General features: G+C 34.9%; 1 protein-coding gene across 1 annotated transcript in view; it reads left to right on the forward strand.

The window, feature by feature from the left end:
* The first annotated feature begins 163 nt into the window (after positions 1-163).
* Positions 164-19997, forward strand: part of PKP1 (plakophilin 1) — a 47243-nt gene continuing 27409 nt past the window's right edge. The window contains exons 1-2 of the mRNA XM_039329363.1: positions 164-559; positions 11237-11337. Coding sequence (XP_039185297.1) covers positions 349-559; positions 11237-11337 — 312 coding nt within the window. The 5' untranslated portion in view covers positions 164-348. The remainder of the gene's footprint in view (positions 560-11236; positions 11338-19997) is intronic.

Consider the following 19997-nt stretch of genomic DNA (forward strand, 5'->3'; position numbering starts at 1 on the left):
AGATGGTATTTTAACTAAAACACAACCCTATCCTGAGGAGCCAAAAGGCAGTAGCTTGGCAAGTTTGTTCTGCTGTTTTGGGCTCTGGAAGTAGAGTACAGCAATGGGTGTGTGCAGAAGGCTGTATATCCAGTCTAGCAGAGGGCGTGCCTGCTCAGTCATTCACAGGAGAGCAGAGTGTGGAGAAAGAACAGCTGAGCTGACGACCGTATGGCAAGGCGGGCTCCCTAAGATTCTATATTCAACTGAGATTGTTTTGCTGCTGTTTGCTGTTTTTGCCTTGCTTTGTTTTTTAAAGTTTCAAAGGATAGGCAAGTGACATTCATCTTGGCACCACCATCTGCAACCATGCTTCACTCTCCACTGAAAACCGCACTGGCATATGAGTGCTTCCAAGATCAGGCCAATTCAACTTTAGCTTTGCCTTCAGATCACAAGTTGAAAACAAGAGGGACAGGAAAACAAAGGGTCCAGGAACAGGTGATGATGACTGTGAAGCGGCAGAAGCAAAAGTCCTCCCTTTCATCAGCATCAAATGCGGCAGGTCACTCCAACCGAGGTAAATATCTACTGCTGCTATCAGGGATGCTGGCTGAGGTGTGATAAATTTGGCTAATGTGGTCACTCCATAGAATGCCATTGCATATTTTAGGATAATTGGAATTCACTCAAAACCTTTAAGTAGTTGCTTTTAGTTATGTCTGCAGAATTGTGTGCTGAACATTGGAGGAAAATCTTGCACTGTCTGGTAGGATGAGCACTGAGCATTCACATAAGAGTTTCGAGTCCTTGGTTTTATGCTTTGCAGTTTAATGTTTGTGATGTTGCAGAAGCTCCAAAGCAGCTCCAGTTAAATTTATTGACACTGAAGGTTTCAGTCCGGACTGTGCAAGGTGATTCTGAGTGTGTGACTAAGTGCAGATGCTTCAGTTTGAAATAGAAAGTTGGGAGAATCAAAATCTTCTTAACTTTTTCAATAACAAGGTTCTGCAATATTATTGTACTTTGGCTGGAATGAAATCAATGGGATAATTATAGGCACAGTTGGATTGGTTAAGCTCTTCTAGATCCCACCAACTTCAACAGAATTCCCAAGTTTAATACTGTCCATTACAGTTAATAAAAAACTATAATGCATAATTTTATTTCAGTCTTAGGTTCTGAAACTGTGATTTCAACTGGACTTTAAATTGGTTTGTTTACATGAGAAAAAGTATGTGTATACTGTACAAAAATGTTGCATAGTTGTATGTCTTTGGATGTATTGCTGACAGTCAGATTAAATGATTTTGATTCTATTACTTCTTTTGACCATTCTCTAAATACTTTTTAACATTCCATTGATATAGGAATTTTATATCTCATGTTTTATGTCTATGAAACATGATCAGTAAAACCATAGGGGAAAAGCTTTGTTGCCCAGAAAGCACACAATTAATAATAGTCTGTACTGTTCTTTTTTTATGTATGCCTCGTTCTAATTATAGACCAAACCTGAAAACCTGGTCTTTGCTTCCCAGACTCCAGACAGTTCTGCTTAGACTTGGAAATGTAAAGTCTAATTCTGGTGCACATTGATACATTGTCTCCTGTAATTTGAAGCTATGAAGTTTCATGGTTTCAGGCTTTTTTAAAATATATATTTAAAATATAAATTTTAAAATAAATTTTAAAATATTTATTTATGGCAGTGCATTGTCCTGGTTCAAATATATATTTATAAGGTAATATAAATTTTCATCACTCAAATTGTGAAGAGCTTATGCTTAAGTCTTTTCACACTGCTGATCACAAATACAAAATTAAGACAAGCAATAGTGTTAATTGAAATCCTAGTAAAAGGCAGCCTGCTTAATGTTAGCATTAATTGCTGGTGATCCGCAGGGAAAGCCAACAAGATACTATTTTCTACACCACAGGACTGTTAGCTGAATAAAATAAAGTTTTGTAACATTTGCCTGAATACGGGATTGGCTGCCTTCTCAGACTTGAGAGGTTTCCCCCTGCCAGAAATGTCACCTTGGGAATTTAAATTTATTTTTGGAAGGAAAACTAAGAATCTATGCCTTTTAATACTTGATGATAATTAGTCATCTTGTTCTTTAATTTTCAGGATTTTCTAAAACACTTTAGCCATTCTCGTTAAAAGACAATTTAATCTCTATTCAAGTCATTTTGCGAGTGGAGAGTTCTGATTTTAAATCTTATTTGTTTCTGATTTCTCAGTAGCACTATCCTGAACTGGACAGAAGATGTGTTCGATCTTCTGCAACTATAGCTTCAAATAATGCTTCCTTGGATTAATGTATTCCACTCAATACTGTGTTTTCTGAAGTATAAAACAAGGAATTTCTGATTAAACAAAGTCTATGGTAGGCCTTGAGTTCTGTGTGGTTGTTTTAATGAGCTGGAACATAGTATTTAGTGTTTTACAAGAAGATATTTTTTTGTTCAAGAGCCAATTCTGTTGATTTAGAGAACAGGGCATTTTCTTTATTTCAATATTCTTGCTGAAGCAGAAATAACTTCTGAAGAAAGTTGCTAAATAGCATAAAAGTGATGGGGAAGTAGCAATTCAGCAAGACATGGAAGAGGAAAGGAGTTTCTTGAATTGTTTTACTTTTTCATTTCATAGATGCTACCTTTGTATGTGAACTCCTTATTTTGGCTAAAAACAACAACAATGAATAGAAGTATCATTTTGCTCATAGTAGATGCTCTACATTCAGTGAAACTTCCCAGCACTTTTACTGGGAATGTGACAGTTTCTTACCTGAAACCATTCATCCAAAAACATATTAATCCCAAACTGAAGAAAAATGTGATTCATTCTGGTTATGAATATCAAACTTTTTATTATTTGCTTATTCTAGATGAGCAACAGTGCAGGATTACACACAGAATCAAATATCAGGTGTTGTCAGTCTTGGCTTTGGGTGGCCGGATTATCTCGGAGCTTACCTTTTGAGGTAATATTGTGTCAGATAGCAAAATTACACACAACACAGATTCTTTCTTCTTCTTCTTCTTCTTCTTCTTCTTCTTCTTCTTCTTCTTCTTCTTCTTCTTCTTCTTCTTCTTCTTCTTCTTCTTCTTCTTCTTCTTCTTCTTCTTCTTCTTCTTCTTCTTCTCCTCTCCCCCACCCCTCTTTTCCAAATGAGTAACAGACCTTGAAAACTAAAATCAGAAGCAGATCAAAGGGAAGGATCCTTAAACTAAAACAATCCTTTGTTTGCTCCACTGAAATTGTGAAATTCACATTCCCAGTTTCTTTTCTCTCTGGCCTGGTATGTTAAAAGAGGGGATCCATGCATATTTCCCCATGGGGAACTGAACAGGGGTTGTGGGATAGGGTGGGGAAGGCTTTAAACAGCCTCATTCTCATCACTATTCTACCTACAAATACCTATACCAATGTAATGAATCACCGGTATTGGGTGCTTGTCAAGGCTCATGCATTGATCTCTTGCTAATCCTGGAAACCTTCTGTTTTTGGGTGTGCATCCTTCAGCTTATTGTCATTGCATTTGATTCCTGTTCCTCCCCAACCTGCATAGATATTGACCTAACTGTGAGACTTTCCCCAAATCTGAATTCAGGCTTCTAAAACAAAAGGCTGAAAAAGGAGACAGAGACAGAGAGACAGAGACAGGAAGAGATAGAATTCTATAGTACAATTCTTATTTTCAGCTTTGTTAGAGGACATTTTGGTGTCTGCTTCTCTATAAAAAGTCACCAAGTTAAAAGCCATTTGGGGCACAATTAGAAAATTATAATCTGATATTACAACAAGAACACTTTTTTTTTTAGTAAAGTTTCCACTATATTTTTTTAAGGAGCATTTGGAAGATGTTGGGAGAAAAGTATAATTCTCTTAGTCATATAATAAACTTACAATTTTTATCTCAGTTGGAAAATTGCAGATAATTTTTTGGGGGGGAGAATGGAATGTTGTGGGCTAAAGAGTATTCAGACTTCAGAACAATTAATTGCCAATTATATCTTTCAATTATTTGACTTATTGCAAAAGGAATTTAGATTGTCAAAACCTATGAAATACTGAATATAGGTACCGGTATATGTATATATGTATACACACACACACACACATACACAGAGAGAGAGAGAGAGAGAGAGAGAGAGAGAGAGAGAGAGAGAGAGAGAGATGGACTGATATATATATAAAATATCTGATTTCTTAATTTGTTCAAGAAGCACAATGAGCATCTGGAATTCTCTAGTTATTAGGAAAATATTTCAGATTATTCCAAATCTATATCTTTTTATTGACAATTAAAGTGTATAGTTATTTTTTTTAATTTTTTGCAAGAACTTTGGAATGATGAGTTGGAATAACCTACATACAAATCAAAACCAATCAATGGCTAAGAGTCTTTAAAATGTTCATTTTTATGCAGAATTTAGTCTATATATGTTTCTTGTCAGTAGTTACATTAATGCGGTAAGCATGTTTTTTCATCAAACTTGCATTTTGCAATTATTTTATATTAATAAGCATTACTAAGCATTAATTTTGTACTCAACAGTAATTTATTAAAAAGAAGAATAAATGTGACAAATATTCAGTGATACACAAAAAAATATGCTCAATACATTCTAAAAATAGCAGTTGTTCTCTCTTTTCCACATAAAAGAACAATAAAAGAATAATATAATATATAGACCAGATTTAAGATAAATTATAACATATATCTTCATAATTGGCTTTATCTTAATCTAAGTCAGTATGGACTATAAAACAGATTGAAAATGGGTAGATTTGTGATGGCAAAGTAACTTATTTTTAGGTAGTTACAATAAAGGTATAGAGAATAAAAGAGGATTTTGCATTTTTATAGTTAGATAAAATATAAAAATAAAATAAAAATATGTCAATAATAGAGATATAAAATATAACATTTTACATAGTTATAAAAGAATATCAAGATAAATAATGTGGAATGATGTTAAATAGTACAAAGGCAAAAGTTTTTAAAAAGTTTTTATTTTTTCTCCTTTTTAGCTAGTCACATGTTTTGATAATATTGCTAACTTTTGTTAGATTACCAATCCATAATTAGAGCATATTGAAGTCACTTTGTATATTACACTCTGGTAATTTTGGTTCAGCATATTTCTTTTCTTACCGTCAAAATGTAAACTGATATTCAGTAATCACCCTTTACTGTTACATACCAACAACATATGTGAGTTTAAGCATATTGTTGTCATGCATATAATCTGGCCCCAAATAAACTGTTTCTCTGCTTCTTTGATTTTACAGAATGAGCTAAACTCATGCTTGAATCTCAACTATTGAAATAAATGGAGGTTAAATGCCATTATGTTTTGTTGATAAGGAGCAATATCTCTTGTTTTCTCGACCAACTCCTTTTTTTCTGTGTAGTCTATGTATACATTGTAATGCAATATTTATGCATGCATTATAAGGCGTAAAACAGATCAAAATTATATACAAATTGACATATAAAATCAGCATTTTTCTAGGGACTGTTTTTTCATTGTACAGATTAGCATGATTTTAGTGCTGGACAGAGATTTTTTTTCTTCTGCACTATTTTCTTTCATTTTTCATTTGATTTCTATTGAAAGAATTTTAACATTGTTCAAAAGAAAAGAATTCTGGGAAAATTCTCAAGAATGAATTGTGGTATCTTTGCATGTATGTAAATTACAAGATGACTAACAGGTGCATGTGAATGTTCTGCCTTTTTTTGTTCAATCATCCCTCTAGCAATGAATGGCGTTTCTGACTTCCCACGCCTCAATTAAATCCTAGGGATGAGATGATAAAGGAACTCCTCCCTTTGAGTGTTTTCAGTAGTAGTGCTTGAATATTTGGGAGGAGTCTTGCCCTTAAGAAATTATTGGAGCCTGCCCAAAATTTAATGGAATATTTAAAAATAATACTCATGACTAATTCTATTATAGATGCTAATTAATAATATTACTGGTGATATAGAAATATTAATGATATAATAATGTTGATAAAACAGTAATATTGCTCTATAAATTTTTTAGCCCAAAGCAAAAAAAAAAAAGAAGAAGAGAAAAAAAAAACTTTAGAACTTTCAGTCTCATTCAGAGGAGAAAACATAACTAGACTAATAGTTTCAATTGGTCTTCAACACTGATGTTGATGTAGAATCTCGACAACCACCAATACGTGCACGTGTAGCCAAGTTCTTTTCTCCATGAATGTTTTCCTGGGAAAAATCACCTAAGGCTCTATTGCCTGTTCTCAAAAGAAAGTATATATCTACCCATACACATACATAGTACATATATACACATGCTACACACATATACAAGCATATATATCCCATATAAATATAAATATTAATCATTATCCATTTTGAATACATAGCAGAAAAAAACTTTGGCTGCCAAGGTGCATCTCTGGATGCAATGTATAAACTGAATTTCTTTGTGTACTTTGTGTACTTAACATCTGGTTGAAGTTAAAATTAAAATAAATTAAAATAAGTTGAAGTTAAAATAAGTGAATAATAATAATAATAATAATAATAATAATAATAATAATATGACAAAGTAGCAACAATGGTGCATTGGAAGATCTGCAAAAAATATCATTTACCTCTAAGCAAAAACTGGTGGGATCATAAAATAGAGAAAGTCATAGAAAATGATAAAATTAAACTGCTCTGGGACTTCAGAATTCAAACAGACAAGCACCTGCAACATAACACCCCAGACTTAACAATTGTCGATAAGAAAAACAAAAAAGTCTGGATAGTAGACGTGGCAGTGCCTGGAGATAGCAGAATAGAAGAGAAAGAACTGGAGAAGATAACAAAATACAAAGACCTACAAATAGAAATAGAAAGACTGTGACAAAAGCAAGCAAGGGTAGTACCAATAGTGATAGGTTCCTTGGGTGCAATCCCAAAACAACTGGAGCACCACTTGAACACCATTGACATTGACAAATTCGCTATTAGTCAATTGCAAAAGGCGGCCTTACTAGGAACTGCTTCCATCCTGTGACGATATCTGTAATACCATCAAACATCCACATCTGCCTATCCCAGGTCCTGGGTGAGGACTCGATAGGTAGTCAAAATGCCAAATCCAGTCTGAACATCTGGCTGACTGTGCGATGATCCATAATAATAATAATAATAAATTGGAAGGGACCAGGAGGTAATCTAGTCCAACCCCCTGCTCAAGCAGGAAACCTTGTACCATTTCAGATAAAGGCTGTCCAGTTTCTTCTTAAAAACTTCCAGTGTTGGAGCATTCACAGCTTCTGGAGGCAGGTTGTTCCACTGGTTAATTGTTCTAACTGTCAGGAAGTTTCTCCTTAGTTCTAGGTTGCTTCTCTCCTTGATTAGTTTCCATCCATTGCTTCTTGTCTTGCCTTCAGGTGCTTTGAAGAATAGCTCAACTCCCGCTTCTTTGTGGCAACCCCTGAGATATTGGAACACTGCTATCATGTCATTCCTCATCCTTCTCTTCATTAAATTAGACATACCCAGTTCCAGCAACCGTTCCTTATATATTTTAGCCTCCAGTCCCCTAATCATCTTTGTTGCTCTTCTCTGTACTCTTTCTAGAGTCATAACATCTTTTTTACATCGTGGTGACCAAAACTGGATGCAGTGTGGTCTTACCATGTATGAGGGTCCAATCTGGGTCAGTCATCAGGACCAGACAAAATCTCTGGTCCCAGTGCCTGATCCAGATTGGATTCTGCATCCTTATCCTGGGACACGTATGTTTGCCTTCATTTATATGATAAATGTATGAGACTCATGTTTGAGTCTAAATGTACAAGGCTAGAATAAGATGAAAATTAGGTAGAATATTTATAACACACACTTTCAGCTAAAATTAGATATAAAGGAATTTATTTGATTTCTTTTATACTTTAGAAATTATGATCATTGATCCAATCCTAAATTGTTAGGATGTTGTTGAATACTCCAAAAATCAGCCAATGTCATATGCTGATTTAGGGCTTTTAAAAGTAAATAAAAACTGATTAGGAACAGATCTTCTTGGATAAAATCTATGTGGTCATTAGAAGTTAATAATGACTTGACAGTCTGTAATGAATCAAAAGTAAATAGTATTTTATTGTTTTCTGAAAAAAAGTAATCTCCCCGTTATATGAGATAATTTTATTCTTGTGGCATTATAAGTACCTGGACTAGGCATTGAGCAAATAAAGAAAAGCTAAGCAATGAGTGAAAGGGAAGGACTTGGGGAAACAGCATGGAGAAACATAACTTTTCAGGAAAGAGGACTTAGATGCTTATCTACTTCTATATCATATTAGGTCTTCTGAATGAAGTAAGTAACTGTATATTGACTTTTTTTTAACCTATCCTCCAAATGCCCATACTTTGAGATGTCAGAATATGAGATAGTGAGGGCTCATAGGCAGCTTTTTTGTTTAGAGCTACTAAACATTATTTATTGTGCATCTGGAACATACTACAGTATATTAGTATTTACATGTCCAATTGAAGTTCAAGAGCAATTGATCCCTCCAAATGTTTTGGGGAACTGTGCCAAAGTTTGCAAAACTGTTCTGACCCCTATGTGTTTGGAGATATAACTTTCTTATTTGTAGTAATCAGGTTTAATATAACTATGGTCTAGAAACATATTTCTCCAAGGGCAAGTTTGAAGGATAGTTAGCTGTGTACCTATAGATTTAGATTGTACAAATGCAGAAAAAAACCCCAGATACAATACTGCTTAGGGCACAGGTAAAGTTGTTAGCCAGTAATAACCTCTAGTTTAGGTCATTCAGTTCTTGTTTAGGAAACTGCTCTCAGATAGGGAATGACTTACTTATTTGGTGGAGATTTTTATTGTTTTAATGTTTTTAACTTGTTTCAATTATTTCGTAATTTTAGAATTGTAAGTCATCTAGAGTCACTTGGTTGAGTTGGAGAGAGGGAGAGAGGGAAAGGGAGAGGGAGAGAATTAGAATAAACATTATAGTTGAAAAATAACTACCGATTAAATTAATAACCCCTCCTCCTCCTCCTCCTGCTCCCCCTCCTCTGCCTCCTCCTGTATATCAAGCAACATCAACCCCTGAAAGAGCAGATCCACAATATGGGAAATTTCCTGAACTCAAGTTACTATCAGATACATAGATGGAGAGGCTATGTCTGTACCAGTTACCCAGATCAAGTTCCAAGTGCAGTGGCCTGCTTATTGGTAAATCCAAGGTGCCATTAACCACATAAGACCTGTTTTGTGGTTATTGTTTTTGTTACGTGCAATTTGAAATATTCATTTTAATCTGCAATGCCCTGTATGGCTTGGCACAAAGGGATCTACTGTACTAGCTTTTCCATATACCTATGTACACACCATCAAAACCTCTTTAGTTATCCAAAACTTGATGGAGAGATGTAGCTAAAGTTCTGCCATTTCAGACCCCATATTTTGAAACATTTCCCTCTCAAGGTTAAATTAGCACTTACACAGCTGGCCTTCTGAAAACTGTTGAACACCAAATGTGGGAGCAGATTTTTGATGGATGAAAATTATTGCCATTGAGCCTGTTTTTACTTGTCACATTTGTATTTGCTTATTTTTATTCTGCTTTTACTGATTGATCCCTGGTGGCACAGTGGTTAAAGTGCACTGTTGCAGGCAAACAGTGCCCACAGCCTGGAGTTTGATCCTGACAGGGCTCAAATTGACTCAGTGTAGGAGGTGACCAGACATAGCCCGAGGAAAGGATTAAACACACCATCAGCCTTGAGTCTCTTCGCGCCCACAAGAGTTCTAAATCCAGCCCAGCTTGAATTCCATTGACTTTTATCTACTGCCAATTTGCTTTGACCATTGGTAGTTCAGATTCTTGTAGAAAGCTTAAACTTATAATAAACCTTTATATATATATTTGAACTGCCTGAGTTTCCTGATTTGCACACATGACACTCAGCCTTCCATCCTTATGAGATTGTTGGGGGCAATATGCAAATAATGCTTACATTATAAACCGCCCAGAGAATGTTGTATATAAGCCTAAATACTATTGCTATTGCTATACAGTATGTAGGCACAGTTTTTCTGATAATGAATTTTCAAGAGTTGTTAATATTGTGGTGATATAGGACACAAATACAGTATAAACACGATAAAACAGCCAGATATTATAAATTACTTCACTTGCAATTCTTATAACCTTTGATGGAAATTCACTGCTTAGGAAGGTCTTTAAACTTTAATCTTTAAATTTAAATGCTATTCATTTCCTTTAATCAGGTTTTCAGTGTCTCCACTGAGGTACACTGTCAGTGAAATTTTTGGAAGTCAAAAGACTTCCATCATTTTAGATATTGTCTTTGTAATTAGCTATTAAGTATATATTCAGTTCTACTCTATATTGCTGAAGTGATTAAGACTTTGATTCAATATTACTATATTATAATATCCCATGGTAGCCAATGTGGTATAATCATTAAAGTGCTGGACTGAGACACTGAAGCTAGATAGGTAGTTTTAGGCCAATCTCTCTCACTCAGCCTAGGCTGGGAGAAAAAAAAATCTATTTAGTTATCTGCACTATATTATTATCCTACACATAGGATCAGAAAAATCTCTTGAGGACAAAGGTTGGCAATATATTATTTGTGGACCCCATAACAGCATATCATAATGGTATTTGTGAAATATCTATGTGGAAAAAAAGCATGCTAACAATAAATTTTAATAGCTTGCTTACTGAATCTTGTGACATTTTAGCAATCTCACTATGACATTTGATGAGTAAAATTCTGTTTTGAAATTGTTGAGACCTCTGGCATTGCCCAACATCAATACTGATCTCGTTACTTGAAAAATATGGCTTTCTATTGATTTATGGACATAGGATAATCAGTTTAATATAATTAAGTTGGCTATGTTGAATAGCAAGCTGAATTATTTGTCTAAAACAGAAACGATCATTTCATTACATAATTTGCTAAAATGTGGTAAAATTTCAGAATTCAGTTCACCTCCTTGAATTCTGCACATCTTTAAATTTATGCTTCATATAGCACACATCCCATGAACTTTGCCAATAGTTTCTTATGTAGGTTTTTTTATCATAGCCACATGTACAACATTTATTTATGTGATTATAGTTACTTAGCACAAAGTGAGCAATTGAATCAAATACTAAACCAAAATCAGAGATAAAAAATATTTTTTCATTATAGTATTCTTGCTGTATTTGCAGGTTCCATATATGATGGTCTGTCCGAGGGCTATAACTATGGAACAGCCCGTGGTAGCTACTATGCCAAAGCCCACACAGGAACAAATAACTGGGGCCATACGGTAATTTTTTTATTTTTCTTTGTTTGCTTATTTATTTATTTATTTATTTATTTATATATTTTGGTCATATGGTCAGGAGTAGGAAACTCAAATTATTCTCAGGTTTATTTAAAGCCATGTTTAGAAGGGCTGAAAGATAGTATGGTTAATTGGTTCAAGGAGATAATCAACAGTTTTCTGATGATTTAAAAATATTAATCTGATTTTGTATAATATTTTATGATATTCCAGCAACCAGAGAATACTGGTCTCATTTGCTAAAATTCTCTATGTTTTATATGTTGCATTTTCTGGCTGTAAGGCTCTAATATAGATTAAATTAAGGTATTATTTTATAGAAAAGAGAAGGTTCATATTTTTAAATAAGTTTCAAATAAGCACATGTAAGCAAGGTATTAACTATTGAAATCTATAATTAACTTGCTGAGAAACTTGGTAATTATAGTCCGAATGCATTTGTAGGCTGGTAAATTGGGGAAATTTGAAGACCAACAGTAACCCTTTGTGTTTCTTGATTCTACATTTCTAACTGGTTCTTAGAGAAAGGTGGTATGGGGATTTCTAGACAAAACAGACATTGAATTCTATGTTTCTCTAAGCAGGGGAACATGACTAGATTTAAAGGTCTTTTAGGGAAAAAGATAGACATTGAATTAGTGCAGATATATTGTTTCAGAGAAATTAGAAAGCATAAAATTTTATTTTCTGGTTAACCATAGTTACTCAGTTAAAATATTAAATGACTAAAAGCTATGTTGAAATTGGTCAGCCTTTTAACATAAGCTAACATATAGCTGACATTTTTAATAAAAAATACATTGAGCTGGGCATAGAAGCTGTCTTAGATAGCAGATGCTCAGATGAGACCAATGTAGCATCTGAGAATGCTACCCACCCTGCCAACCAAGCCCTTTGCTACTATACTGCCCTTGGTGCATTGGAAAATTATATTCCATCAGTAGGTTGAAGTAAGCAGCTTTATTTTGTGAAATCCTCCTCCTCCTCCTCCTCCTCCTCCCCTCCTCCTCCTCCTCCTCCTCCCTCTTCTTCTTCTTCTTCTTCTTCTTCTTCTTCTTCTTCTTCTTCTTCTTCTTCTTTCTTCTTCTTCTTCTTCTTTCTCCTTCTCCTTCTCCTCCTCCTCCTCCTCCTCCTCCTCCTCCTCCTCCCCTCCTCCTCCTCCTCCTCTCTCCTCCTCCTTCTTCTTCTTCTTCTTCTTCTTCTTCTTCTTCTTCTTCTCCTCCTCTTCTCCTTCTTCTCCTCCTTCTCCTTCTCCTTCTCCTTCTCCTTCTCCTTCTCCTTCTTCTTCTTCTTCTTCTTCTTCTTCTTCTTCTTCTTCTTCTTCTTCTTGATATTTCAGTCAGGAATAAAGGAAGGCTGCTTTGAAAAGTCAACAAGTCATCTGAAGCTTGTAAGACTTTAATGTATTGGTTTGGATTTTACACTAAAATAAAAAGAGTATGAAAATCTCATACATAGTTGATTAAAATATCAGGCTAATCAGCTCAAGATCAATTTGGATTCAGAAAGAGTTTTCATACTTATACTCATGTACACTACCCATCACCCCCAAGGGGCTGGAAAACCTTGAGTCAAGGCAACTGAACAGCTTCCAGGTATGAAAAAGGAAACCATTCTGTCTGTCTAAAATTAAGCTGTCAGATAAAATTAAGCTGTCAGGATAAGAGTCCATGAAAACTATGTGGTAGACTAAAGACAATAGAAGATGCCTTTAGTATGAAACATCATTTGTTAGTTTCCTAGTGAAATGTATATGGAACTTGATGTTCAGCATATACTTTGATTGTAAATCTGGAATAGTTGAACAAAAATAGTTTTTTTGGTTTTTGTGGGAAGTTGTATAACTAGGATGTGTGGCAATCAAAGTTAGAAATATAGTGTGCTAAAATAGGTGTGGTGTAAGTGCATGGATATGTGAAAGAGAGAGAAAGAGAGAGAAGAGGAGACAATACTCATTTAAAGTCCCTTCAAGTTACCATCCTTTTAATCAATTCAGGAAGAAAAGAACACACATCTGACAATTAAATGAATATATGCTAGATTGTTCCTATGCCTTCCAGAACAGAAATAAAATAATAATAGCAATAGCACTTAGACTTATATATCACTTCACAGAGCTTTACAGTCCTCTCTAAGTGGTTTACAGAATCAGCATATTGCCCCTACAATCTGCCCCTTATTTTACAGACCTCGGAAAGATGGAAGGCTGAGTCAACCTTGAGCTGGTGAGAATCGAACTGCTGAACTGCTGGCAGCCAGCAGTCAGCAGAAGTAGCCTTCTGCATTCTAACCACTGAGCTACCATGGCTCTTAATTAATTATCAATTTAATTATCAATTCAGTGAAAAATGTGGATAGATATATGTAACAGAACCATGGTATTTAGTCTTATTTTTGTTGGCTTTACAAGTTTATGTGTTCCAGTTGTGTGTAATAGACTGGGGTGAATTATTTTGGCAAGCAGAATTAAGGGTGTGTGTTGTACTCTGGTGGTAAGCTATCATATTTTATTACCTTGGTTTTTCCCTCAGGCTTGATAGACACTCCTTCTCAACGTGTTCGCGCAAATATACCATCTGCTGCTGGAGAAACAAACCAGTCAGTTTTTTTTAATCAAATGTTTCTGAGAAAAAGCTGCTGGCCTACTTAAGGGAATTAAAAACATTCAGCACAGTTTTCAGTTGTCATCTTATTTGAGTTAACTGAGTGGTGTGGCACTTCACTTTCTCAGTTATACAGGGTAGAGAATGAGAGCAATCTGCTTCAAAAAATACATAGTGACCAGATTAAAATGCTGCATACAGCATAATATTTGTTTCATAATTGCTTTGGGGATCATATTAGGCTTGTGAAAAATCACTGTAATCATTATTTACTTAGGTGTTAAGAGAAGCTTAATTTATGTTGTAAAAAAGTGTTGGACTATATTTGGTTGGGAAAGTGGCATATTATAGACCTGGATTATTTAGATGATGTATTTTCAGCCTAGGTACTACGTCATCATTATTAATATCATCACTCAACTCAATGTTCCAGTGAAATCAGATGATTGCCAAGAATGTACACTAATGTTAGACTAACTAAATCTCCTTGCCATTTGGAATATCCCACCTCAAGAAATGAGGTGGGCCTGAATTTGGCTGGACTTTTGGAAGTGTTTGAAGACCCAACTCACTTGAGGCTTGCAGAGAAGCAAACAACCCTGGGTTCAGTTAGAGCCTTTAAGGACCTCCCCATTCCTTTTAAACTTTATTTTGTTTCTGTTTTAATTGCCTCTTCTATACAATATTTATAGGGGGGGTTGGTTTTACTTTTTAATTATACACTGCCCGGAATCACTCTGGGAGTGAGAGAGGTGGTCTCCAAATATGATATATAAATAAATACAACAAATAAATATCTAAACTAATAAAATCTCAACACTGCTGGATTTCTCTGCTTATGACAAATGCTCCTTGTGATAAAAAGTAGCATTTATGTTTAAGAAATTGTATTTTAGGTTTTAATTAAGAAATGGGCAGTAAAGAGTTTCTTCCTCTGATCTTTTTATAACAATGAAATTAATGGCATCCATTCAGCAATGCTAAAAAATGCCTATTTTTCAGAATTATGTTTCCAGCGTACCATTCAACTCACAAACACAATCCAGTTAGCCTAGAAGTGATTATTCATTTCTATTATAAGAGGATACTTATATTCTAGGTTTAAAAAAGTTGGTAGATTTATCATAGCATCCATATTAATTGATCATTTTACCAACTGGTAATTGAATTCACCTTCAGAAAAGGAAACAGATTCTGATCCTCCTCTGCACCTTCTCAAAATGCCCTTGAAGACTAAGATGCAGATTTCCCACAGTTGTTTCATGCCAAGAAACAAGGATTCACTATTACAGTTTGCTTCTGGATATAGTTTCTTGGGTATCAGAAAGGTTGGTTCAGTACCTTCAAGAGATGTGTTCCTTTCATTAATTTCATTCTTGATCCTTTTCTTCATAAACTGTGCTACAACTGGGGAACTACTGGGAGTAGCCTTCTCTCTCTCTCTCTCCCTCTCTCCCTCCCTCCCTCCCTCCCTCCCTCCCCCTCTCCCTCCCTCCCCCTCTCCCTCTCCCTCTCCCTCTCTCTCTGTCTCTCTCTCCTCTCTCTCCCTCTTTCATCTATCTTCTATCATCTATCCAATTTTAAAATTGCCCATCTTCCACACAGAGGCATTCATTGTTTGGTGAAATGGAACACTGCAATCTTCTTCTTGAACCTTGAAAAATGTGCACATGCTGTTCCAATTGCTTCTGGCCATATTTAATCAAGGACCCACTTTCATGGCTCTGCAACCACTTTATTGTTCCAGTTTATAATGCACATTTGTTTCTGTTTTCCCCCAATGTAAATCTTGTCATGGACATGAATGGCAGCACTTCCTTCATGCTGATGTTTGGTATTGATGAAGACTGGATCTTGCCAAGGTCCTATAAGCAAGTTCAAGTTGCTACAGGCACACCCTCTCCCTTCTGTTCATTGTGCACTGCCCTCCATGGTCATTTTGGTTTTAGCTGGAGAGATGCTGTGTGCCAAGGTATTTGCTCATGCAATGCTTCTCTAGTGCTGGTCAGACATCATGCAGATGTAGAGCTCTTCTGAATAATACTAAAACATATATATAAAAATAGATTTACACATAATTAAAAAAGAGGACTAGTGCTGTGTTGTACAGAAGATTGGTTTAGACTACAAGAAAATTAGATCGTAACACTCTGCGTTGTGGATGTTGTTCTAAATACTTTCATTACCGATTTTCCTTTTACCAGCAAAGTTTTATGGGTGGCCATACTTATTATTTGGTGGATCATAATATTTTATCTTCTGCTAATATTTTCATACTCCATGGGTGACTTCTGAGTGATGCTGGCCACAGTCACTAACTCCCAACATTGCCATTTCCATGATTGATTGCTTTCAATCAATCCTTTCTAATTCATCCTTTCTCCTTCTGTGGTTCAACTCTAAGTTTGGATAATAGCATGGAGGGAAAATGAGAGAGGGACTCTGACAATGTACCTAGAGAACTCTCTCTTACTTCAGTCCCTACCACTTCCCCATACATATGACCGTTTGGCTGGTCTTTTTTTAAACATGGGTTTTATATTTCTCCAGGGTGATAGATTGGAATACTGTAGGTGAGATGTTATTCAGGGGACTTGAAAGGTGGTTAAACCTTTTCTCTTGAGGGCACCTGCCACCCTCAGCCCATCCCTTTCTAGAACATATTAAGGCGACCATTATTAAGGTAATGCTTAGTGGGAAGGGAAATAAATCCAGGGAATCCACCAATGACTTTCTTTAATTTATCCTGCATGAAACCTGCATCATTGTTACAGAGCCAGACTAGAGTTTGGTTGTCAGCACAGTCCAATTAATCTTGGCATCCTTTTCTGCTGACTCAAGAAAAAGAAGAATATAGATGAGTACAGCCATGAAGAAAAGCCCTACATGTTGGTTGAGACAGATTAAAAAGCAGTGGCAGCTAGGTTTATTTTATAAGTTAACATGTATTTTTATTTCAGTAACAAGGGATATCAGAAACAGCAATTTGGCAGAGATGTCTAGTCCCTGGGGCATTAACTACAAACAAAAGCTAGCTATTATGTTCACATTAAAGACTAAACATATTATTTGTGTGCGACTTCTGTTTTCTTTTGCAAGCATCCACATCATGCATCTGGAAGGAGAACAAACAGAAAAGGTGTGCACAAATATGTATGCATCTACATAGCTTATTTTGAGTTTGTGGGAAGAGATTGCATTTTGGAATGAGAAACTATTTTTCATTACAAATGAGATATTAACATATTCTTTTTCCCGGTAAATCTTGGGAATTGTGAATGCCATGTTTTGAGTTTTGGAAAGGCATTTTTTTTGTTTTGTTTTGTTTAACAAAAGAAAAAAAAGGCAAGTCAGTGCAAGTACAGACCGAAAATATAGTCTGTAGAGAGATGGAAAAACAGCTTGGTTTGTGTGAAAAGAAGCTCATTATCAAAACCCTTTTAGAGTTCTAGGCCTCATTCTTTTTCAGGAATCAAAGTGGCTTTTTTGGTATGCCGTATTGCAATGTGTGATTATATTTACCTGCAAAGAAGATTGAGGGTTTTTTCCCAAATATTTGATCTTTAAAATGGATTACTTTAGATTTATAAGCATATTAAGGCAGATTAGTTTTCCTTCTAAGATCTTCCAAAGTATAAGGGGTGTGGGTATTTTTGTGTGCCTCAAATTCAGGGTCATTTTCCTTTTATGTAGAAACATGAAGTGTTCCTGAAACATCTGCTCTGAAAGTTAAGCATAAACTCTCAAGTTCACATAACTCTTCTTTCAATGTTAGGTTAGACTACAACAGAACTTCTCATTAAAATAGGGGGGAGATATTTTTTCAAAACTGACAGGTGTCAAAAAGTTCTTTATTTCAGCAAGGTTATATTTTTGCTACAAAATGCCTCCTAGAATTTGGATGACTAAATTATGTATTCATTAACAAAAACATTCTCCAAGGGAAATATTAATTATTCTTGGTTTCAGTACAGACAATTATTAGAAAGGTGGAGGATAGATCAAAAAGTGGGTTTGATTAGCGAGGATGTGATTTTGTTGAAACAAATTAAAGACCAAAGTCGAATTCATATAAAAAGAATTTATGGTGTTTTAGTGCAATTGGATTCAGAAACAGAATTAGTTAAAGATTGTATGGTTAAATGGGCTCAAAATTTTGAAGAGCCGATTTTATTAGATACATGGGAGATAATTTGGGTGAGAAATGTTAAATTTACACAAGCTCAAAATTTACGAGAAAATTTTTACAAAATGTTTTATAGGTGGCACCTTGATCCACAGAAGATGTCTCGTATGTATCCAAATCTGCAGCCTAAATGTTGGAGATGTGATTGTTTGGATGCAACGTATTATCATATTTGGTGGTCATGTAAAAATATAAAGGCTTTTTGGATTAAGATTTGGTGGAATATTCAAAAAATTTTTAATAGAAGGATAAAATTTACACCACAACTGTTTTTGTTAGGTATTATTGTTGATTGTGATAATAAAGAAATTATTTTAATGTTGAATTTAATTACAGTGGCAAGGCTGCTGATAGGGCAATACTGGAAGAAGGAGTTTTTGCCTACTTTAGAGGAATGGTTTTTTAAAGTTTCTTATTTATCTGAAATGGCAAAAATTTTGGCTTATTTGAAAGATCAATCGCAAGAAAAATATTTTTGGGTGTGGAAAAGATGGGTGAATTTTATACAGCACAAATATGAGATTAAAAAGTATTATCTAGCTTTTGAATAATTTATGCTTAAGGTAACGATTAGAACTACTGCTTTGTTTTGTTTTTATATATTGGAGTTAAAGTATTTAAAATTTTGTTGTTTTTTTGAATGTATTTATAATTGTTTGATGTTTATTTAAGTTGTAAGGTTTTTTTTTAGTTTTTATTAACCCTGTATTCAACTCTGGGAAGAAGGGGGGAGGATGATGGGTGGGAGGGGGGTGGGAGAGGGGGATTATTTTATTGTAAAACTGCAAAAATTTTCAATTAAAAAAAAACATTCTCCAAGGGGTCAGCTTAAATTAGACCTTCCCTACCTTGCATCTTCCAGATGTACTGGACAACACGTGTCAGAACTGCTAGCCAGACAGCATGAAATGTGTAATCAGATACGGCTAAGATATAAAGAATCTCACAAAATCTCCGCAGATGCTATTACATACTGGTAGAATATATTCATATGTATGGCAACAGGTATTGTACTAGCATTCCCACTTCATTATCAGAATATAAAATTAGTTGCAACTGTTTAGGCTAAAGTGGCAGTGTAAACTATATACAATGTGAGTATATACCTTTGAACAGAATGGAAATGCCTTCTTTGTAAATCAAGCATTTAGACTGGATTGTATAGAAGCATGATTTGTTTAAAATTGGAACTCCAATAAGTGAAAATGGGAATCATTATAGCAAATTAAATCAATACAATTGAGACTAGAATGGATCCATAAAAGATGATTTACAATTTCCTGCCCTCAGAACAGAGCTATTAATTATTATCATATGCAGACGATCATATATATTTGTGCACATGGCCTTCTGGATATTGCTGAATTATATCCCACAACAATTGCTCCACTAGTTTGGGCTGATGAATCTTTAATGGCAACAGAATATATGAAAATCCACATATTAAATATTTCCTTGAGGATTTATAAAACTTATGATAAATATCTACATAAGTAAATGTAGAATTTTATTTGTAGTTTTTTTAAAGGTTGCATTAGATTTCAGTGTAGGGAAATAAGATGAAAACTGCTTTGAGCAAGTGAATCTTGGACATCCTCATTCCTATTACATTGACATAAAAATAGATGAGTCGAGTAGATCTAAGGATAATATTATACAATATCGACAATAATATTAGTAATCCTTAGAGGTGGTAAGAAATAATATATATTCTTATGCAGGGCAGTCTCCGCCAACATGGAAAGCCATGTTTTAAGGGGTGAAGACAGCAAGAAGACTAGATATAATAAGAATTGGTGTTTGAAAGATGCAACAAAACTTTGCCAGTTTATACTCTATTAAGTGGAGTGACT

The sequence above is a fragment of the Crotalus tigris genome, unplaced genomic scaffold (assembly GCF_016545835.1).
Source record: "Crotalus tigris isolate CLP2741 ecotype Arizona unplaced genomic scaffold, ASM1654583v1 scf7180000024396.1518868, whole genome shotgun sequence".
NCBI classification, from domain to species: domain Eukaryota; kingdom Metazoa; phylum Chordata; class Lepidosauria; order Squamata; family Viperidae; genus Crotalus; species Crotalus tigris.